The 24,614-nt window shown below is 41.0% G+C and overlaps 2 protein-coding genes across 2 annotated transcripts; one reads left to right on the forward strand and one right to left on the reverse strand.

Annotated features, from left to right (window-relative positions):
- Positions 1-500: 500 nt before the first annotated feature.
- LOC134193534 (uncharacterized) lies at positions 501-1,832 on the reverse strand. The gene is made up of 3 exons (XM_062662361.1): positions 1,431-1,832; positions 1,021-1,228; positions 501-949 (listed from the first exon to the last, which is right to left on the reverse strand). Exons 1-3 carry the CDS (start codon positions 1,830-1,832, stop codon positions 501-503), a joined length of 1,059 nt encoding a protein of 352 aa, XP_062518345.1.
- Positions 1,833-5,201: 3,369 nt separating this feature from the next.
- LOC134193338 (uncharacterized) lies at positions 5,202-6,937 on the forward strand. The gene has a single exon (XM_062662171.1). It carries the CDS (start codon positions 5,306-5,308, stop codon positions 6,710-6,712), a length of 1,407 nt encoding a protein of 468 aa, XP_062518155.1. The 5' UTR covers positions 5,202-5,305; the 3' UTR covers positions 6,713-6,937.
- Positions 6,938-24,614: the final 17,677 nt, after the last annotated feature.

Consider the following 24,614-nt stretch of genomic DNA (forward strand, 5'->3'; position numbering starts at 1 on the left):
CAGATATACGATCTTGCTGATGCCTTCATTCGATTTGAACCCAGGCGGTTTTCATGAAGATCTGCTAGAACACTTGACTGCAATTTTTGCGGTATTATCACACGTGTTCCCCACGGTAAACAGTTCTCTTCAACGCTAAGTTCACCTGACCGTTGTGAGTAGGGTTGTAACCTTGGATCCATGTGAATTTTCCTGTTCCATCCAGACAGTGTATACTGGTATGCCCGTCTGAAAATTGGATCTTCTTTAGTCTCTTGTGCTACTTCTGCTGCTGTTACAGGTAGATTCTCACAGCAATCCACATTGTACAATTCCTGGTTAGGATCTATGACATTCACCTCCATTGGCAGTCGGGACAGAATATCTGCTTCCTTATTCCCCTCTCCAGCCATATACTCCAGGTTGTACTCCTATGCACTTAAAATTTGTGCTTACCCCTGCAGCCTTGCTGCTTTTAACGCCGGGATACCCTGTTTGTGACCTGTCACTAGTGTAAATCTTCAACCAATGAGGAACTTGCGGAAATGACGAACGACGAAAATTACTGCCAGTTCTTCACGCTCTATTTGGGCGTAGCCCTTTTGTGCTGACGACAGTGCCCGTGAAGCAAATGCTACCGTTCTCTCCGATCCATCCTTAAACTCGTGACTCAAACTGGCTCCTATTCCATATGGAGATACGTCACATTTGAGCTTGATTGGTCGAGACAAATCATAGTGCGTAAGGAAACCAGACGGTAATAACTTGTTTTTTGCTGCATTGAATGAGACCCTGTGCTTCCTTGTCCATCTCCACTGTTTTCCTTTTTGAAGTAACTCAAACAATGCTTGTAGAGCATTTGACAGATTTGGTAACAACTGGCTGTCATAGTTCAGCAGCCCCAGAAACGCCGTCAACTCAGTCACATTTATTGGCTCATGTGCTTCCCTGATAGCCTTGACCTTGTCTTCTGTAAGTCACCACGCAATCTGATACTGCCCTCAGATTTCCTCACCACTACTATCGGTGAAGCCTACTCGCTCTGTTCTACAGGTGTCAGTACTCCTCTGACTAAGCGATCCATTTCAGTATCCACTTTAGCTTGTAACGCAAATGGTACTTGTCTTGCCTTATGAAAGACTGTCCTTGCATTGGCACTCAAAGTAATTTTCGCTTGCACTCCTTGCAGCTTTCCCATTCCTTCCTTGAATAACTCAGGAACTCGTGTACGGAATCCAGGACATTCAAGCTAAATAAACATGCCCAGTCCAACTACAGTTGTGACAATCATTTCCTGCCAAGCATTGCTGGATTATTTGCAGCATTGACGACAACTACTCTACCCTTATTTGTTGATCTCTGTTACGTACTGGTACTACAGCTTCTCCGCGTACAGACAATGTCTGTCTACAATATGACTGTAATTTCACGTTGCTGCTCTGGAGTTTTACATGAGATAGTTGTTTCTCATAGGTCTTCTTGGGAATCACGGTAACAGTTGCACTCGTGTCAACAATCAGCTCTAATTCTCGTCCAGCTGCAGTAATATTGACTTGAATTGCGTCCTGACTTCCCAGACTATAAAGTGAACATACTTCCTTTTCTTCCACTTGTAACGTGGCTTGCTTCTGGTACTTTGTATTCTCGGTACCCGTTGCTCCGCTGTTTTTCTCGAAATCGCCTTGCTTCTTACTTCGACAGGCATTTGCAATTTTTCCCTTCTTGTGACATAAATAGCACTCTATGGATTTCATCTGACACTTATCATTGACGTTCCCCTTGCCATTGCATCTGTAGCATACTTTCACATCAGACTGTGTTGTCTTTGAGCTCGCACTGCTACTACTTTGCATGCTAAATGCCGTCTCGTGGTCTGTTGTTGATCCATGTCTGCGCGTGTCTCCTCGCAAAGCTATCGTTTCTTGTCTGGCAGATTCAAAAGCTTATGCGATTCGTACTGCTCCAGCGATTGTTAAGTCAGTTTCCACCAGACTTTTTTGCTGTAGGGCTTCTACTCGTAATCCACATACAAATTGGTTCCTCAACGATACTGACAACATGTCTCCGAACTCACAGTGTTTAGCTAGACGACGCAATTCTGACAAGAACATTGTAACAGTCTCACCTTCTTTCTGTTGTCTCTTGTAGTAACGGAATCGCTCGGCTGTAACAAACTTCTTTGGCTCCTAATAATTTCTCAGTTGCTGAATGATGTCATCAAGCTCCAAATCTTGCGGTTGGCAAGGTCGTACCAAGGTTCGTAACAAACTGTAGTTCGATGCACCCACAGACGTAAAAAAGATTGCCTTCCTACGAGCTACGTGCTTGTCTTCTATGGGTATTGCGTTTGCTAGGCAGTAATGCTCGAACCTTTCCTTGTATTCGTCGATGCTTTCTGCTCCTTCTCGGAACTCGCCCAACAACCCATGTTTTAAATTCGCGGATGCACTCGCCATCCTCGTCGCCACAGTTGTGTCGTTACCGACGATATATTGGTTCTATTGCAGCTCGCTTACAGTGTCTACGCAATACTACACCAGACTACACAATACTTGCTAACCACATGCAACAGTACTATATAGTGTCATATTCTATTAGTATGCTAATGAGTACTAGGGGTAGTCCCAAGTCCATTACTCTACTACAATGAGCATGCGCTGCCCGTTTTCCAGCAGACTAAGCGTTTACACGATGTACTTGCCCCGAGCCAGCTTACACGTACCATAGAAACCGAGTCAGCAGGGGCTGGCTCGCTTAAAAGTTCTCTTATAAACGGGGTATAACACTACTCTAATTATGCTGGCAGAAGCCGATGTTTCTTAGTTTCCTGATAAATACGAGAGGTAATTTTAATGCTTGGTTTTGTAACAATTGAGTCAAGAGCTTAAAGTGGCGTAGCTGGGGCCTGGCAGGGGCAAGTGCCCACTCCCCGCTCAATTTGTCGATTTTCTAATTTTGATCCTATAGTTTGTAAATTGCAACAAATGTTTTCAAATTTTGTAATTGAAATACCAATTCAAGATTCCACAGTGCAGATTGCAACAACTTACTAGAAATGGTGAGCTTGTTTTGTAATGGAAACAACAGGAGCACTGCAGTGCTTATATTAGAGAAGATATCCAGGACTTCATTGTATATAATCAAGATCCGGAACTTGAGATTATTAATTAGCGTAGTTTTGACTGAAGTGTCATATGTCACAGGGTTTTGTTTTTCGCTTTATGCTACTGAGAAGAGTATGACAACTTTGATGACATATGAGATTGTCAAATGGACAACTGCGGGACTTTTCTGAAGGAAATAGTAAAGAGGAGCGAAAGCTTTTATGTGTGACTTGTGTGAAGGATGGGAACACGTCACCTGTGTGTGAGAGTGTGACAGACCCATTGAAGCTTTGTATGTCGACATAAAATTTTTAGGAGTAAGGCAATCGTGTACGCATGTACGTTGTGTCGGAAAATATGTTTCATATCAAAGCGAATTCACGAGTTGAAATTGCGAAGTGAGCGAGACAGGAGCGTGGTCTGAGGGAAATTCAAGCCGAAAGTGACCAGTTTCAAGGAGATGTAATAGAATTAAAGAATCACTTTGTAGAAGCGAAGCGACGCATTAGCGAAGTGCAGACACTGGAGAGGAGGAAAGAGAGTCTGTCTGCTGAATCATGCTTGCCGAGTGAGACACATGACACTGCGGCACACATGGATGCAGTTAAGGCAATGGAGTCGCAGCAGCGACCCACACCCACCAGGTGTCAAAGCACTTTCGCAGCTTGTAGAGAAATTTAGTGGTCGTAGTGGAGGAAATCATTTCGATGTTTGGCTTCTAAATTTTATTGAAGCAACCGGAAATTGTCGATTGTCGGATGAGCAGAGTCCTAGGTAGTTTTCTTGGTTTCTATCTTGTTCTACTAAGGCTACATGGCATCAAAACTTGAAGTCATCAGACAGACTATTGGGGATAGCATCAGAGAGATATACAGGGAATCATATGGTGTACACTCTGACCCACGTACTGCTTAGCAGCAATGCCAAGAATTGCAATATTAGTAATGAAGAAAATATGAAAATATTTTGAACATGTCTAAAGCTAAATGTGTTTATCTAGATTATAATTAGAGTGTAAAATTGTCTTGCTTGCAAACTATATTTTATATATAAATTTGATTGTATGTAAAAGACAATGAAAGAGTAAGCAATGTTTTTTCTATTGTTCGTAGTGCATTCACTATATTCGATCTGTGCAACGAAAAAGTGTGTCAGGGAAGTTGTCAATGTCCACTGACGATACCCAATCCTAAGAATGTTGATGGAAATCCAATGACAGTATTAATTTCGAGCAGCGGAAACATCGATAATAAGTTTGTTCAAAATCTAGAACATGCTTTACGACATTTCAAAAGTCCAAACCGTTGTCAACCAACAGTTACCCTTTTATTGACGTCCAGTCTATGAACGATTTAGAGGTACAACAGGTAGTCAAAGCTGCTAATAATGGAGTCTTGGATTATGAATTTGGTATCTACGGACAAGCTATTGCAGATACACAAGAAGAATGGGAAAACGTCATTAACAGTAGTCGTCATCGACTTATCAATGCTCTGACTCATTCTAGATTTCATTCACAAGAAATTGTGGCTTTTCGCGCTAAGGATTTCAAGTGGACGGACAATATGTACGCTGCCATGGACAATGTAAACATGACGATAGATTTGTCTTATGTGACAGCGCAACCGCTTTGGCCATTTACGTTAGAATTTAGTACCGTCCTTTGCCACGAGATATACAACGACATTCATCTACAGTCGTACGGCATACCCAATTTGTGTCCTGGAAGATTCAACAATTTGTGGGTTATTCCCAATAACATTCTCTTTTCAAAGAATAACGGTGATGTATTCAATTGCACTTGGTTGGGCGATTGCGTCCTTTTAGCATTGTCTAACAAGCAAAACCTATCAGACTTGATTTCAATGAACTTTCGCTTTCGGAACGCCAGCAAGTCGAGACTATACACCTATTGGCAAAGTAAAGAACCATTTATTCTCAATCTGGAAGATAACTTTTTCCAGAAGGTGTCAGGGTCTGACATGACTCAAATGCTGCATGAAGCTCTGCATGCAGCGTTTGCGTGGTCCGAGCTAACAGATAACAACCACGTAAGCGACGGTTTCCTTATTGGTGTTTCCCAGCTTGTTGAATGGATGACTAACGATCAACCAACGTACGAAATTATTGCAACTGGATTCTACACTGGGGAAAATTTTGACTGCAAAAATGGCTTTTCTGTTGTGGAAAAGTTACCCCTTATCCTGTCTTGTGTTGTCTTTATGATTGACATTCTATGTTTTTTCTGTGCGATTTTAGCGTTTTCCTGTAAGAAAACGTTTCACTGCTCTTGCATGATATGGCATTCACATGTCACAACATCGATGCCTTCTCTCGGTTACTTCTTGACTGGTTTGAGAGCTGAGGAATATGTTGGCAAAAGTATTTGCAATACCAGTGAAAGTAAAACAATAAAATATTATTTATCCTTAATTTGCATAGTCATATCAAGATTATTGTTTGCGAGTCTGTTGTTTTACGGTCCTATTACACTGCTGATAAACATTGGACATGACAGTGACGAAAAGAATACAAAACAGGGGCTTGCGTTCCGGAACGTACTAATTGCATACCTATGTACAATGGGCTGCTACTTTTTCGTCTCCTTGTATACCAGTGTGCGCAATAGCCAGGGTTTAGCCGCCTTGGCAAACGTCATGGGGAGCGCTAATCTTGAGAATTGCACAAATCATACGTTCCACTATTATACACCATGGAGTACTATTGTCAATATGGGAGTAGTGATAGTAACATTTCTTGCTCAAAGTGTCCTTATTTGTATGAGCATCAACAAAGTTGAAAGAAGTGTAGGATGGTATTCCGATTTCAATCCTGACACAAGTCTGATGTTATCGTCTTTACTTGCTTACTCTTATCTCATGGCGCACATGTCATTACTTCATGCATACAGCTATGACCAATGGGCTAATCTATACTTGATGATTTTTTATAAACACAAAGAAGAACGTGAAAAACAAGCAGGTAAAGAGGCAGAAAGAGGAAAGGACAAAGGAAATGAAAAGCCAACCAACTCGCAAACTGATGGACAATGTGAAACAGCACCTTTACTCGACGAAGATAAAAGGAAACGTCAACAAATCGTAGGAAGTGTGGAACTAAAAGAAATGGGGACTTCTGAGGATGCAGAGAAAGACACGGTTAGAGTTAACAAGAAAACGGCAACAAGAGATGTAAAATTGTTAATTTCCGAGTACAAAAAGTATTATTTAAAATGGCGCTCTGTATTGATACTTGTTGTAGTCCAACTAGCAGCCGGCTATTTTTTATTGCTATACTTTTTGGAATATTGGAAAATAACTGTACCTTTTCTGACGACTTCTGGAATAATGCTGAGAGTTTCTGCGGGCGCCTCTATTGCATTAATGTCAATTATACCGTTCTGCACAACGTGGAATACCTCTAGAAAGATAAACGAAGGCTCTCAAAACGAAGAAGACAAGGAAATACCAACACCAAGTGGAAGCACGGAGACTAAAGCAAACGAATCCAGTGATGCTTATGACGACAAGTATCGCCTCGAGAGTCCCATGTCCTACTTGAGCAAGTGCCAGTTTCTACTGTATCAAGTTCCAAATATAATCATTGTCGTTGTTGCTTACTTTACCTAACTGCTCTTTTTCACAATGACGCGTTTGCAATCGTACACGTAGCGTAATCAGCAGCAGTATTGCTGTCGTTGTTAGATTTCGGCAGCATACTATTTTTGTTTTTGGCATTTTATGAATTTGCTAGTCCTGTTTGCTTTGTTTGCTGAAAGTAAGGGTATAGCTGTATCGTAAAATATATTGTTGATGTCGATAGAATTTGCATTATGGCACTTGATGAAATACAGTATCAACATACAGATAATGATTTTATATAACGCTTTGTATATGCATGCATCAATGCTATAATTGATTACTGGGCAACAAGCATACCGTTTAGGAGTCATTAGTAATTTGCCTTTGTTTTACGTACTACAATTTATGCAATTTCTACGTTGCGAGTAAAAATAATATATTGTTATTGTCAATTTATTATTGCATTTGCCAGAGAACGTCTATAGCTAAAAGGTAGAGAAGAAAGTTCTTGATCATCAAAAACCGTGTTTCTATTGTTCTTTCAACTTTCTTTCATATTTACTAATTTTTTACTTTCGGCATTAGGATAATTTTATTTTAATTTGCAACTTTGCAAAATGTCGGGAAATAACTGCAAGCAGGTTCATCGGGTACTTGACTCGTGCATTGACTTGACTGAGTAGAAGTACTAAATCGAAACGTTTGTCAAGCCTCGATCCAGTAGTTGTAAATGGCCAGTGTGTTCTTCAAAACTGTCAAGTGAGAAACCCGACAAACTTGAGTGTCAATTACATTGACAGATCCATTTAAAGATGATAATTAAGTAATTAATAAAGTAAGGCTTCTCGATGTTCACAGGATACAACTCATCCTTCTGGTACATATAAAGCGCAATGATTTATCAGTGGCGAATCCAGGCGGGAACGCGCGGCCCATTTGGCAGTCATTTCTTTTTCGCTATAGTGTGCTGTACTTGTGTAGTACGTAACGCAAGCTACAGAGGCATGCGATTTTCGTAAGTGTACCGAATCTGTTCTGTTTCTTAACTTAACCCGCTTGAAGATAAGTAAAGGTTTTAGAAAATTATGATTTATTAGGAGGCTTTGGTAGTGCCGCAATGTGTATATGTCCCATTACTTAATAACCATCTGAAACGCCCACGTCACTGAAGGATATGGTTCCATTGTTTGCCATATGCCCTCCTTCATTCCCAGATCTGCGAATTGACTAGGCATGATAAGTAATTATAATTAGTGAGCGTACTGCCAGTGCAAAACAAATTTCATCACACACTTATATAGAAAATATTTGACCTAAGTGTGTACTCATTTGCATTAAAGAGATATCAGAATTTTATCTGATTTAGACGATATCTATAGTATAGAGTGGAAAATATACTGTATCACGATTACGTCACTTACCAAACCATTCATAATTTAGCAATGTTTCGTAGTTACTTCAACCTAAGAAAGCTGTCCAAGCTAAATGATATATTCATGTATTTATATGACTATCAACAGTGACTGACCAATAGTTTGGTTCCGGTAGTCGGCACACGTGCTGCTGCAGGTATAGTATTGATTCAAGATAATTCATAGCCAACTAGCAGAGGCATACAAAAGGATTGGGGACCTAAACTCTATGCGAGGTAACTGCATTGTGACTGTCAAGCTTGTGTAAAGGTATCATCCGTCGACTGAGTGTCGCACATGCGCATTGCAATTATTAATGTTTTAGTCAAGCAAATATCGTCGTAATAAAAGTCGTATGGTCGTACGGTCGTCGGCCAAGAGGACTACTATGTTCTTAGCCCAAATATACAAACCTCGGGTAACTGCTGGCAGAGGCGTAACAAGTCATTAGGCATCCGAGGCATTTACATCTATGGAATGGGTGTGGCGTCGCAAAACTTTACTGCATATATTTTGGTTACGAGCATGCATATAAGGAGAGATCAAAGATCTGACATTCTGCAAGTGGTTACAGAACAGAAGAATTCTTACCTCATAATGTTATTTTCAAATTGTAACCGCGTGCAGTATGCGTGAACTGTCTCGTACTTCTCTATCGTACGTTCATGTCAGGTGTTCAGCACTCGCATCCTACGTGACTCGAGAAACGTACAGCAGTGGGCCCTGCATATAAGCTGTAAGTAATTACATACTTTGTTGTCCAATATTTCTGTTTGGTACTCCTTCTTTTTCTTATTACGAAAATAAAGTCTAACCTTTTTAATTTGACTACCAATACAGTGTACATGTTAGTTCTAGTACAGGCATTATATGATTTGACCTTAAACAAATTGCAATACAAACTCTCTCAACTCTTTCCTACATAGAAAAGTGTGCTCTATAACATACTAAAAGCCTTAGTGAATTCTTTGAGGGGAAGTGAGCCTATCATCTTTGGTAGCATTCAAATCACGTGACCTCCAAAACTCTCTCTATCTCTAACTTACAGTTCTTCTGAAACACGGATATCGCATTGGATACTGTAGGAACACTATAGTGAAGAACAAAAACCTCACTGGAGACTGGTTCAAGGCTTCTCCGTCGACGATTAGACTAGACAGTGATCAAAAACGCCGTCGTTTCTGGATTATCGTTGTGTTCTCACGTAGAAACCACTCTGGAAAGGTTACGATTATCTCTCTAAAACAGTCTACCCCTTCGAATTCTTCGTTACTCACTCCTTCAGACCATGATCGAAATCACGGCTAGCAGCCAGCGTCAAAGTTCCCGTATACGCAGGAAATTTGGATTTGTCAACGTGGCAATGGACGCGTTAGAGGCGTCTGAAGATTGTATCATCTGCAAACAGTCTTTAGCAGGGACATCACCAACTGCTACTCTGGGAGAAAAGAGAAGGTCAAGTATCAACAAGGCAAGTGATCCCAGGAATGACACTATTCACTCTATAGCTGGGCAACAACTAATTAAGTATGATACAAGATAAACTAAATCATATGGGAATAAACTTGATCAAAGTATCTACTCAATCATGTTGTACTACAGTGGTGACAGTACCTACCCAGCTAATGCATCTGCTGTACTCACCAACTGAACAAAGTACCCATCGGTAAATGTATGTACATTCATATTGCATCTAACACTTTCATTACAACATGATTGAGTAAATGTTTTGATCACATTTATTCCTACATAATTTGGTAGATATTTTATCATACATAACAGTACATTTACAGACAAGCAAACAAACGGACAGACAGACAGACAGACAGACAGACAGACAGACAGACAGACATACAGACAGACGGACAGACAGACAGACAGACAGACAGACAGACAGACAGACAGAGATAGAGACAGACAGACAGACAGACAGACAGACGGACAGACAGACAGACAGACGAACGGACAGACAGACAGACAGACAGACAGACAGACAGACAGAGATGGAGGAAGATGTTCTCAGCTCAACTTCAAGAGTGCTATGCCAAAGTAATAATGAGAAAAGTCTAAGCTCTCAAATGTGACATTGACTGTAGATTGCTCTATCCAGTTTTTCAGCCACTAAGTTGGCTCCGGATAGTCTGCATTGTTCTAATTTAAGTGTTATATGTTTGTTTGTTTTCTAAATGTAGTCCTACGAGAAGCAGGGGTGAAGGTTCTAGCTGCCCTGATAGCAAACAAAGTTCCTGCATTCGGTACAGCTGGTTGTACCAGCGATGACGTGTTTGCACTTCGTGACGGTGCAAGGTCAGGCAATGGTAGAGATCAAACTGAGATAGAAACACCTGAACACGTCCTATGCAGTACCAAGTAACAATTTAGGGGCCTTGAAAGGAAAGCACAGGCTGTTCCTGTGCGAGTTGGGAGAATATGCTCACCGCAAAGCTCGAACATGGATGACGTAAATCGTCTGGTACATCCGTGTGCATCAAGCCTGTGCAGTTGTGCTGCAAGACACTCAGGATTTCAAATTCTTACGCTGGGAAGACTAGACAGCACCGGAGGGCTAGTAGATGACAACCGAGTGAGCTTGTCAGCAGAGAAAATTCAGCGGTTTCCGCTACTAAACGTTGCTGAGTCAAATAAAGGTCAAACGAATTGGGATCCGTACGATATTTCCTTCCAACTCTCTCTCATGACATTATTACCTGCAGACTGCTGCTGCAAAGAAAAAAACGAGTGTCCAACGAAAGGGGCGTTACCGCGACTCAATGAGCGTGCGCCATCTCTCCTGGAGAGTAGCAAACGGAAACTGTGATAGTGTTGTTGTGTTAGCTAGTCAACTATAAACCTATCTCGGGTGCGAAGTTGCAGAATTGCCTTTGCGTTTTCATGGGGAGGTCATGTCCGGTGAATGATGGTGGTGTCTGATGAACGGGGTCGCAGAGAAGAATCACGTTTACTGTCCTAGCATAACCGTTTCAAGCCTTAGGAAGTTCAGCGTCTGGAATCGCAGTCTTTAATAATCCTTCTTAATGTGCGCTTTAGCAAAGCTCAGTGTTACTTCGTTTACTTCTTGCACGGCTGTCCGATGATTGATGGTGTCCGATGATTGATGGTGTCCGATAACAAGGGCGTCGCTCCAGTAACTTTGGAATGTTCTAACTGATAGCCTAAATTTAACAGCTATGTCATGAATTATAATGACTTTATTTTGTCAGTAGGGGGTCGCATCCCCTAAGAATAGCATGAATACGCTCACGTATAGTGTAACAGAAACATTTACTAGAGTTACCAATTTGCTTGTGTGTGTGTGTGTGTGTGTGTGTGTGTGTGTGTGTGTGTGTGTGTGAGAGAGAGAGAGAGAGAGAGTGTGTGTGTGTGTGTGTGTGTGTGTGTGTGTGTGTTGTGTGTGTGTGCACGTGGGTGTGTAGAGCACGTCAAGGGCGCGTAGCGTGGAATGGACTAGACCGGGCTATAGCCCATCAATTTGTAGGCGTGGTCATAAAAATTGTGGACTGTAAATACTTATGAAGACAAAACTGTATATAGTATATACACCATCCTTTATCAATTTTGGATCTGCCACTGACTCTCCCGTATCAGTCAATTATAGGTCACTAGAAGCGGACGTGTCCATAAAAGTGAGCCTCATAAAAGTGGGCGTAACCGGAACATCGTTATTCCTTCATTATTAAATTAGGCGGAAGTCAAAGGGTTAAAGGTCATGCCTTGCATAATACGTTAGTGCACATTGCAAGCTGGCGTGCATGGTCTCTGTCAAAATATGGCAGTTAGTTAAATTCAATAGAGACATATGACGTACTACATGCCAAAACGCCTTGATCTCTTTCACTAGCTTGACCTTAGTCGACCACAGCAGTAGCCAAGTCAAAATATCTGCTATTTAGAAATCTAACATCGCTTCCCGGTTTTTTTAGCTCACATAAGCCGTCGCTTAGTTCACTGTTCACGCTATTCTAAATAATTTAGTATATTCAAGAGGTGTTTATTGTACCAAAGTGGAACACAATGGTACGTCGTTCGATTTTGAAACTTCAAGGCGTCAAGGCGAGGTCGAGCTTACTGTGCACAGTTCATCAGCATCACCCTACAATTTCGTTTTCATTGTCGTGAAAGCTGTGGTCAGATCGTATCTAAGCAAGTTGTTGAACTTTACTACTACAGTCAACATCAACATAGCCTACATGGTACACAGCAAGATCTAGATTTGTACGATCGATGCCCCGTTTTAGACGGATCGAGGGTTGTGAAACATGCAGTCTGAATTGGCGCCGCAGACGAAGGCGTGGAATCTTGGACGCTTTAGGTACCTAAGATATCAAAACGTGTGATCAATTAGAAATGCATTATAATTTCGCAAACGGCTGAGTATTTTGGTAAAATTTAAGGTACATGCAAGAATATATTTTTCAAAGACATAACCTTGCATGGCCCATGTAATTCCATTTGGAATGAATTGCGTGGTTTGTTTTTTACTAAATCCGTTTGTTCGTCTTAATTCTTACTTCTTAATTCTTAATTTTTAATTACCGTAATATAATTTAAAATTATCTATTGATTTAATTACCAATACAGTGTACATCCTAGTTCTTCAAATTAATTAAAATCTTCAAAGAACACTAGAAACCTTAGTACACAATTCATGCTTAAATAAGCAACACATGCTACTGTTGCTGTTGCAGGTAGACATTTTCGTGAGTAGCTGTTGTATAATAATTGTTCATTATATTTATGTTGTTTCTCGTAATTCTTGTCAAACTTGTTACTTGAGCACAATCCAGTGGAGTGGAGGCGTTACTGCTAGGTCATTGCAGTAGCTCTAAGAAAGACAAAGAAAGATGAAATGGATTTGTTATATCAGCAATATATATGTATATGTATGTATATATGTATGTATGTATGTACGTATGTATATATGCATATGTCGCATGTGAGACATGAGTCCTGCTTTTGAGAATTACGAGAAACATTAAAGAGTCATCACTGAAATCAGTGGACATACCATCATATATGCATATATGCATATATATATAGTACATTGACGTTAACGCTCTTAAATTAGAGGCATTATTGACAGCGACAATAATAACAATGATAAAAACAGTAATAACAATTGTCTCGAATATTGATGAAAGATGGACGTCTAGCTGTATCGCTCGTCTTAGAGCTGACTGAGGAGCGCCTTTCTTGTCGGGAACAAGGAAAGGGCTCGAAAAGTCGGCTTCTGGAATTAATGCAGCTGTTCGGGAGACCATGAATAGTTCCAGGCGTAGGGCGACTGGTCGAACCATTTCTCGTGCTTCAAATTTGGCTTCAAATAACGCTGACGAGACTACTGTGATGCCCACCGCTCCTAGCGAATCTTGTGTTTTGGCTAACAGGAGCGGCAATGCAACAAGATGACGGAAATGGAAGCGAAAAATGAATAGGAAAGGGTTTTTCTTTTATTACCACGTGATGTTGTCATGCAAGTTCTCTGCTTTCAGAAAACCCATGCCTCAGCCGTGGTGTGAGCGAAATCCTTCTCTGACTGACGTCTGCGAGCAGCGTTTGGCAGACCAGAAGCAATTTCATCTTACTTCTGGAGGTCTGATTGAATCACAGTTGGAGGAGAATAAACGCTAGGCCGCACTAGATCTGAAGCCCGTCTCAGTTTTGTTATCTGTTACGACTGATTTTTGTCCTGGTGTGCAGATGTCGGCGTTGGATGTGGTTTCTGCTCTATCAGCTGATAGTTCAGATGTCTCGCCTTTGCTTGACAATGTGTCACCTTGCATGGTTTCTGACAGGATGGCGCCTGCTTCTCATGGTGGGAAACCTGTCGTGACGATGAGTCTGCTAATCACTTGGAAGATGAATCCTTTGTTCAGTCAGTCACTGTTCTCTCTAAGGACTGCTCATTTGCAAGAGATAGTGGTGATATCCTATCCGTAGATGACACTTTAGATTCATTTCTGTGCAGTGCTATCAGTGAATCATCATCCCCTTGCGACTCTGTGAGCTCACAGCTAATGACTACACATCCTAGTATAGCTTCTCAGCTAGAAAAGATGGAATCTCCCACATCTCAACTCATTGCAGACTACTGACAAACGGAGGATGGTATTTTGCTTGATAGTGATGCTGCTCTGGACCCTGTACTTCGTCGAGAGTTTGTTGAGGATTTGCAGAAAGTCAGGCAAATTCCTATCTGTGAGAGACATCGCCTTCCAAGGATCTTTGTGAAAAGTGAACCCTAAAATTTTTTGGTAATCTTAACACGATCATCAGTTCGTTGAAAGATTAACCAGATATGAGTGAAATCAGTTACTAGTACAGGCATTTTGTGACAAATTTTGAGTCAACCTTAAAGTAATTGCAATACAAACTTTTTCAAGTGCTTTGTATACAGAAAAGATTCCTCTATAACATACTCAAAGTCTTAAGGAATATCTGCAGGGAAAAGTGTCAAAAAAGTGGTCAAATGCTAACATACTCCTTGCCAATTCAACACCATCATTTATTGTATATATACCAATGATTTAGTAGCATTATAAATTAGTTTAAACTTTCTGTGTTTTTTCAACTGCTTACTTGTAAAGGCTAAAGTATAATAAGTAGACAGCAGATTCATGAGATGTAATAGTTACTATAGTCAACAATTATTATGTATTCAATTATTGTTATTGTCTTCTATATCATGATCATCATGATCATCAACATCAACACCTTCTTCATATGTCAGCCAGTCTGAGTTTATACAGTCAGATCCTCTGCAGTTGCCAAAGGCAGAGGACCATTTCACATTGTGCTTCTTGCATGTATACCTTAATGTTCTGCAATCAGTCTGACAATTACACTTTATCATACGTAAGTGCTCATCAGCAGCTGGAGGCAAGTTAGTTTGGACTGGCCTAAGTCCTTGTTTACTCTCTCTCCAACCTTATTCTACTGACGTAAATACAACACCAGAATCTTTCCATTGTTGTATCAGAAAGTATACACGGAGACTGCGGTAATTCGCTGCAGCTGAAGTGGGTGGCAGAGTCTGTGATTGAATATGAGATGTTTTAGTAGCCACCTTCTCGCAGAAACGCGTTTAACGCAGTGAATCAAGTCTTTCTGCAGATTTACCATTGTACAAACAAACCAATGCCTGGTCTCTTGCAACAACATCTTCATAAAAAGCTGACTGTGCATCGAACACCTTAGCTTGTTCTCGAAGTGTGTACTTGATTTAAACTTTTAAGGGAAGTTCCTTTTCCAATGGCATACAGGTGGGAGGTTGTATCGCATCCAAAGATGGCAGGCAGAAAGAGCATGTGAGTGCATATTTCAGGGCCTAGCTGTTCCTTGACAACCTGGATGTTCCCCACGCGCGATTTCTTTGTGCTATTCTTTGGCTCCGGTTGGAGAGACACTCTGTGAGAGTGCAAGTTTGAGTGATAGCACAACAAGATGAGAGGGTCTGTGTCATTCCCAACTAGGACAGTGGCCGACATTGTGGCAGACTCTACTGATTTTTTGTACAATTAGCAAATCAACATCCCCTGGAGCATGATGCACTTTGCAGTTGTTCATCTCTAGTTGATCTCCGAGCATTTTGATGAATTGCTGCTTGTTGGTCTTGTTGGTCAAAAACTTATCTTTCGACATTGTAAGCTGCATATTGCTGGCAAATGCTACAGTTACTCCAGCATGCCCTTTTGTTCGCCTTTTATGCGTTTTGTCTTTCGTAGATTTGCCACTGTAATCATCAAACACGACAACTACTTCTCCATACTTTTTTAGCTATACCTTGTGTACACTGAGAATATCTCTTGGTATGTTGCCTCTCGCGTCCATGGGATACACTGAATGAGTTCACTGCCATCCAGCACATACTGGACATTTCAGTTATCTCAGAAATGCCTGGTGCCAATAGATTCCAGATGGCATTTGCCAGCTCTGGCTTGTGTGGCTCCCGAAGAAGTAGTGATGAGTCAAAAAGAGCTGGTGGATAACTTCATAGCTCATAGATAAAAACATCTTCAAAATTTTCAGTTGCCTTTGCACCAATTATCGTGAGTCTATGGAAAAGAAGTTGTGAGTCAGTCTACACTGCAATGCCATCAACCTTGACTGCATTCTTCGTGACCAGAGTGATGACCTGGTCTTTCTTCTTGAAATTATATTCTGCAGCAGTCTTCCCCTCCATGCTAATCAGAATTGCATTTTCAACGTCTTTGCCTTGTCAAAATTGATGGTGCTGTGTGCATGTACTCCTGTGGAGATGCTTTATAGACTGGTATCGTAAGTGAAGGGGTTCTTGTCGAAGATACTTGAGAATTTTGTGGGTACCTTTCCAGTCACGAGCCTGTCTAGCCTTGGTTATATCTTAATTTTTGCTCTCCTGTGTTGTAGCTAACCCTAGTCAGCTATTGCATGGCTCAGTTTACGTCAGCACAAGCTGGCTTAGACAACAAATATCTCAAGCGTTGCTGCTCAGTCATTCCTCGTCCCCTTGTCAGATCTCCGCTGGTTTTCAAGCTTCTCATAAGCACCTGCTCGATGATGAGATCCGAGGACAAGCCAGCCCAATAACGATCACTTCGTCTCACCACATGAAGACCTTCTCGAAAATGTTGATACACATCTGGATGATCATTTTGGAGATTAGACATTCGCTGGAGATATATCCATACAGACTTTGTGTAGTGGTTGTGCCCACATGCAGCCAAGTAAGGGAGCATTTCTCAAACAGTTTGGAGATGCAATTCCCAGTTGCCAGTACGCTCTGCTCGGATATACTTGCGAAGTATATCAACCATATCTATTTACTGCAACCAAAGTGTGGCACTGCTAGATGACTTCAGGATTTCAGTTTCCCTTTGAAGAGCATCACAGATTTTGGTTAGCGCACCAGACTGGCAAACTTGATCTGCAGACATTGAATCATGCATCACCTTCTCATGGAGAACAGCAGCCTCATCCAGGTCTGGGTATCTAGCAGACTTCTCGTGTGACAAAGTTGTAGCTTCTAAAAACTCTTCTGTTTCCACATTCCCAGTTTATGAGTCATCTAAACTTCTGGGTATAGGCATATTAAACGTTTTGGTCAGCACCAAGGCACTGAGGAATGCATCAACAATAAGATGTGCTTAAGTTAAACTGCTTTTCTGCTGACCTAAGTTGATGCCTTGCAGTGTCTACAGCTGTATCATATTTTTCTTGCCTAGTTTAACAATTCTGGCTATTTTTGAGTGATGCAGTATTTTTACGGCATTCTTGGTGTACTTGTTGCCCAGCAATAGAGTGGATAGTGTTATTCCTGGGATCACTTGCCTTGTTGATACTTGACCTTCCCATTTCTCCCGGAGTAGCAGTTGGTGATGTCCCTTCTAAAAGCTGTTTGCAGATGATACAATCTTCAGACACCTCTAACGCATCTATTGCCACGTTGACAAATCTAAAATTTCCGTGTATACGCAAACTTTGATGCTGGCTACTAGCCGTGATTTCGATCATGGTCTGAAGGAGTGAGTAATGGAGAATTCGAAAAGGTAGACTGTTTTAGAGAGATAATCGTAACCTTTCCAGAGTGGTTTCTACATGAGAACACAACGATAATTCAGAAACGACGGCGTTTTCGATCACGTTCCATGTCCAATCGCCGACGGAGTAGCCTTGAACAAGTCTCCAGTGGGGTATTTGTTCTTCACTATAGTGTTTCTACAGTATCAAATGCGATATCCGTGTTTCAGAAGAACTGCAAGTTAAACAAAGAGAATGTTTTGGAGGTGTTTGTCTCCATTTTGAGGTTCCAGTGGAGAGCAGGTGATATCGGCATCATCCTGATAGGCTTGTGGAGACGGACGTCATTAATATGATGTGGGATACCACCATCCTCACTGCCACGAAGATCAAAGCCAATCTTCTAGACATCTATCTCAAAAATAGGAAGACAAACACTTGTCTTTTTATTGATATCAGCTGTGCTGCTGATGGCAACATTGGCAAGAAACATGCTGAGAAGTTGGCAAAGAATAGCGACTGGTGAGTGGAGATAAGCCTCATTTGGCATTGCCGAACACTGGTTGTTCCGGTTGTCTTTGGAGCTTTGGGCTCGGTGCACGCAGGTATTGCAGGATGGCTAGACATTGTTCCGGGTCATCACAACCTGCAACATTTACAAAAACAGTGCTTGTGGGATCTACTCGGATTCTCCGTAAAGTCCATTTTTCTAGACAGACGTGATGGTCTAAGTACTTCTGAACCAGGGTTTGCTTTCGGTACTTGTAATACTGTACAAACCAGTCTGATTTGGTTGAGCAGGACACATTAATATATTTGTATGTGTGGAATGAAAATTTGTTTAGAATTTGTGGAAGACAAGAGACATTATTTGAATGCCTGCGTGCATTTTGTGGAGATACACCATGCAGCTAGAAATTATTTAGAACGCTTTGAAGAGGTAGTTGGAGGACTTTTTCATAAGTGCAAAAGGCGCATATGCACGTCAACACAAGCAGACGTTAAACTGAATGTTAACTATTAATTTTATTCTAACGTCTTTCTATACCATTATTTGAATTAAAGTTACTTCTTTTGTATTATTCATTAGGAAAGCTATACTAAAATACAATTAGATATATATATATATACTATTTATAGCTAGATTTTTGTATATTTAACAGAAAGATACATAAGATGTGTGCACCAAAATTATTTAAACGTTTTACTGTAAATCATGCAGACAACTAGTTGCTTTAGATAGTGTTCTACAGTGTTTTAAAATAGCTTCATTAGTCTGATCTACTTTCTATGTCGTGCTGAGAAATTAAGGTACTCATATTGACCGACATCTTCTGGTAGAAAATTGAGAAATGTAGAATCATTTGTCAGTCGATCAATTATGGTATACACAACCAAAGTATTCTGCACAAGGTTATAATCTCAAATTATCCGAAAGTCGTCAGTCGTTTTGGTACACAAAATGCATGTACAAGGTATACGTCTTGCTGCATGTAAGCTGAGAGCAGGTAGTTCCAATGAAAGTCAGGTGTGAAGCTGACGGAATTCTAAGTTGTATTACTACAGTATTTTCCGCCCAATTATCCGGTTGGGGCAAGCAATTATCCGACTCAGTCAATCAATTATCCGGTTGGGGCAACCAATTATCCGCTTCAGACAACCAATTATCCGGTTGGGGCAACCAATTATCCGACTCAGCCAATCAATTATTCGATTGGGGCAACCAATTACCCGATGTTGCTCTGGCAAGCTGTACACTTCGCGAATGAAACTCTCATCTTGCATCGCTGGTTAGTTGTTCAGTGTTTTGGATCTCATTCAAAACTCTCTCTGATGCAGATTGATAGCATCGTGGGAAACGCTATGACAATTAAGCTACTACAGATGTGAATGTGAGGATCCAGCTGCAGCGCGCCGTAACTGAACAGCTCTGCTGTCTTTCTTTTCGCATCAGTCTCGTTGACTTGGGAGAAAAGATCACTGCACCACCGACACTCTCAGCTTCTCGCCCTCGTCCAATTCTGAGTGAAACAAATTCACAATCGCCTAGCGACCGACCTGGAGAGTTTAGACCTACCTAGACTGTAGACGTAACATGTACTTTATCAACGTGTGTTTGAGTAGCGTGGTTGTTAATTCTGCTGAGTTCTACAGTACAAATTCTCTCTAATTTTGCTTGCATGTTTAGCTTTACGGTGAGTACAGGTTAGCTAGAAAGCCCGCTGAGGCCTAGAGCACCTGCTAAGTCCTCTAATGCGTCAGGACACAAATCTAGCAGAAGTTATCATCTTGCTGTGACAAAAGTCTGACCCTCGCTGCAACGACTGCAACTGCGCCATGTCTCTGTGTGGTCATTCGCGCTGGTGGGCGATAATTAATTACCAGACAATTAATGATGATTTTTCCTCCGCGATTAATCAATAGCGAAAACGAGAATTACCCTGTTTACTGGTGCAGCAGTACGGCGACAACATCCGTCAGTACGCGCTATTATTCCTGTAACCAGCTGTTCCATATATCTACACTGCTCCTAATTAAAACCATGAGTCGGCTAATTGGTTGCCCCAATCGGATAATTGATTGGCTGAGTCGGATAATTGGTTGCCCCAACCGGATAATTGGGCGGGAAATACTGTAGTAGATGGGTAGGGCAACAATATATCATAGTTCACATCTTTCGGGAATGTTGATAGTCTCGACTCCATGTCACATCTAGATATGTATTTTACAAGCAGTCTCGACCGTCACACACACACAGTGTCACACACAGTGTCACACACAGTGTCACACACAGTGTCACACACAGTGTCACACACAGAGGCACCAATTACTATATACATCACCAATATATTACTTATTTGATCCGCTATACCCGTAAAACGGAAAGTTGATGCTATTGAGCATTCGGCGAAAGTGGTCTTTTCGAATATTGGCCGGACCTGCAAAACAGCGTCCTACCCCTATGACACTCAACACACACAGACACACACACCATAAACCATAAACCATAAACTAGCCCATCTCAAAAGACGATGGCATAAACAGTGAAAAAAGCAAATCTCAACAGAGGTTATCTACTGCCAGTTTGTAAATTGGTAATATATTGTACCGTGTCCTGAATCGTTTAGTTCTCCACACAGCAACAGATGTCAAACTGCTGCTTCTTGCTAACCCAACAGTAGAGATCGCCCGTACGCACCATAGACCATCGTTCTACTTCTTTCCACAGTGGAGACCAACTTCTTTCGTCCATGACGCGAGGCCATTTCACTGCTTGACTACGTGCACGTGGCCTCCGTCTCCATCGGCGATAACCGAAAATTGACGTAAAGTCACGAAAGTGAGTACTTCGGCGTTGCAAGCAATCGAATCACTTTACAACGTGGGAGAAGCGCGGCGTGTATTCTTCGCAAAGAAACATGTTGTCGTAGGCTCGCTCCCAAACGCTGGGTGTGGCACTCCTGTCGACCTAAGATGGTTTATCGTGAAGATGACGTTTGAAGATATCGCAGAAGCCAGATGGTAAGCCGGAGAGGGTCAAATCTTCCAGAGCCGACACGCTCAGGAAACTGCCATGCTACAACCAGGAACACAAAAGAACACACATAAACACACACACACGCACACACACAAACACAAACACAAACACATCCACATACACACAAACACACACACGCACGCACGCGCGCACACACACACACACACACACACACACACACACACACACACACACACACACACACACACACTCTCTCTCTCATACACACACACAAACACACACAAATCCAAAGCTTTATAATGTGTATAGATAGAAGATAAATTAGGATGTAGGTGAGAAGGGTCCTGTTACGGGTGACTAGTTATATCTAATGGTAGGCACTACCAATATGTTATTTGATTGTACTTGTCAATCTCCATGGCAGTATCTGCATACAAGTTCCAAATGCTTTCGTCTATATACTCTCAGTCATGAATGAAGGTCACCATCGCCTTTCATGCTAATCATAAAAATATAAAATCTTGTCATTTACAATTAAACTAGCTGTACTAAATGGTGCACCTTCCGCGACAGCTACTAGGGTAAAGCTCTTTCATGTATTGATATATGCATATATATATATATATATATATATGTTGAAGACAAATTATAAGCTTGTTATACACCTGGAGTCGGGCTGTAATAAGAATTGCTTTGGAGGCTTTAAAATAGGACTGATTTATGGTTGCCTTCTATTTGGCTTGAAGAATTTGAATCACGTGGCTAAAATTGTTTTAAATTTAATAAATCTATTAATTTTCCTGCAGCATTAGACCTTATCACACGTGCCTGTAAATGAAAAATGTTGATGACCATTATAGATCAGCTTAATTGAATCTGATTAGCTGACTGCAAATTGTAATAACTGCATTCAAAAGACCACGTTGTTTTACAATTGGGCCTAAATTCATAAATTGGTCTCCAAATTGAGAATGTATGTATGCTTGTTTGTGTGTGTGTGTGTGTGTGTGTGTGTGTGTGTGTGTGTTTGTGTGTGTGTGTGTGTGTGTGTGTGTGTGTGTGTGTGTGTGTGTTTGTGTGTGTGTGTGTGTGTTTGTGTGTGTGTGTGTGTGGGGGGGTGTGCCTGTCTGTTTATTTGTGTGTTTGTGTTTGTGTCTGCCTGTGATTGTAAGTCTACGTTTCCATTATTTCTTGTCGGTCTAGTGTGTCTGACTGCTAATTGATGACCAAAATTTTAATGCACAAATGATACCAATCAGAATGGTATAGTACCAAACTTCAGTTTCTCTGGGAAGGATCATATGGAGAATTGCATGCAGCAATATTCAAATTAACTTCTGTTGCTTGCACACAAATATTTTTCAACATATGTTGATCAAAACAACGCCTTGATAAATTATTGGAAGAGATAGCGCTCCTCGTAACTCGTCTAATGCGAGAAACTGTAATTTTTAGCCTTAATTTTTATTCCAGTACTATCAAAGTCTTTGAAGCAGTTGTTGACCAGGTTCACCTTGGCGCTTTTATGTTGTACCTTCCTCCTAGAGTTTGTTTCATGCAATTTTGATTTATCTTACGGTATTGAAAAGCTCAAAATTCTAAGCAAATTTTTCGATTCAAATTTAATAGCTGACGTTTTGGTACGTGTATCTGTACACTCCTGAGATTGTACTTTGCGATGAGCAAAGTCAGTACGTCCTTTTGGATAATTTTAGTTACGAAATTGACAAATTAGGTGCTTTTGGTGTCAGCGCTGTGAACTCTGCATCATAGTCATCTCCATCTAGTCTGCCAGATCAGCTTTAGGTACTTCACAATATTTCACTTTTGTAGAGTTCTTCGATGACAACTTTTCAACTTTCAGAATTTCCTGATGTCTAATCAGGTGAAGAGAGACTTTTCAAACGTATGTGAAATAGGTAGAGTGAGGATTTTCTTGCTCACATTGCTCAAACGTTATAATTGCAACGATTGAAGGTTTCAGACAGATTTTTGTGTGGAAGAAACCTAAAATTGTAGGCCTATAGAGGGGCCAAGCTGCTGTCGATCTTGGCAAGCTTGAACGCAAAGGTAATAAATATTATTCACGCCCATTTTGCTTATTTTGATGCGTCAGTATATGCACTTGAGCAGTACCAATTACACGGTAAGATATTTCTTAGACAACGAGCAACGCCGCTGCCCGTGTCTAGACCTTGACTTATTTCTGTTGCTGGAGAGTTTCAATTCGGTATGCATAAGCTTCCATTTACGATAATTTTCCTTTAATAGTTAATTATATATGTTACCTGAATATTCTGAGTATGTTTAGTTAGTAAATGTATACACGCTTTCTTCTTTCTTCTAGCAGCATAAAGAGCAGCAATAGCGGTTGGAGAGGGAAAATAAATGCGCTTAGGTTCCTAAGCCGCTGGTCTGCATTTCCTCTCTATTCTTTGATTGCGCAGGTATAAACGGCTAAAGCAGCAGAGTTTTAGATGTCAGGTATATTTATCTAGTGAGTGTTCTATCAATTGAGTCATTTGTCGGTCGCATGATGACGGAAGCCGTACTGAGCGCGTTCAAAAATGTGAATTAGTGTGCGATTGACGGTCTGAAGAAGCTGAACGGACTCCTGTCTACATTATATTAAATACTGGTTTGTATACATCTTCAATTAAATTGTTGTGAGAATCAATTTTCTGTGCTAGCAAATTAATTCACGGCCAGTTTCTTTCTATGGTTATTAAGAGGACTACACTAGACAAGCCTTGCAAGGTTCGTGCACGTGAGGCCACTCAGTTCTCCCTATGCCTCAATCAGATGATACGTTGTTGGTCTTATCCATTAGGGAGTATTTGGCCGGAGTGGCTTCTGTACAAACAGTTACGACGCACTGTGCAGCGCGTACATGACTCATAAAGCTAAAGCAATTACCTGTAGCTTAGAGACAAATTATCTTGCTTCAAGAGAGGGTTATGTGCATGGCGTTTGCTGGAATTCGAAATATGAGCAAACTCAAACTGTCATATGAGTAGTTCGCTGTGAAATGATGACCGAAATCAATGAAAGACATGGCGGCTGGAATTGAACCAGCAATGTTTGTTGTTCGCAATATACTGGCACATGTAACACCTTGTGGAAACCGTATTAAGCATGCAGTTAACGTAAATTTTATTTCAATTGAGATGCAGCAATTGCACACGAAAAGCCTCGTTCAACCGACCAATCACTTTGCACAACAGACAGAGGGATCTAATCTATCTAGGGATCAGAGGACTACAGCATATCTTAAATCAAATTAACTTCGTTTCCCACCGACGGTACGCCGCTGGTCTGGTTGTAGAAGCTGGGCAGGTTGGTTGCTGCATGTGGCTTCTGTACTGGCAGTCATGGCGAACACTTATAACCATCAAGGTAAAACCAATTAATTACATGAATGATTTGCCACTTAATTGTCTTCTTAGAGTATCGTGAAAGTGTTCTATCTCCACAAACTACAAAATTGACGTAAACCTTGAATTGTTTTGAGCAGTTCTTTTGC

The sequence above is a fragment of the Corticium candelabrum genome, chromosome 17 (genome assembly GCF_963422355.1).
Source record: "Corticium candelabrum chromosome 17, ooCorCand1.1, whole genome shotgun sequence".
NCBI classification, from domain to species: Eukaryota; Metazoa; Porifera; class Homoscleromorpha; order Homosclerophorida; family Plakinidae; genus Corticium; species Corticium candelabrum.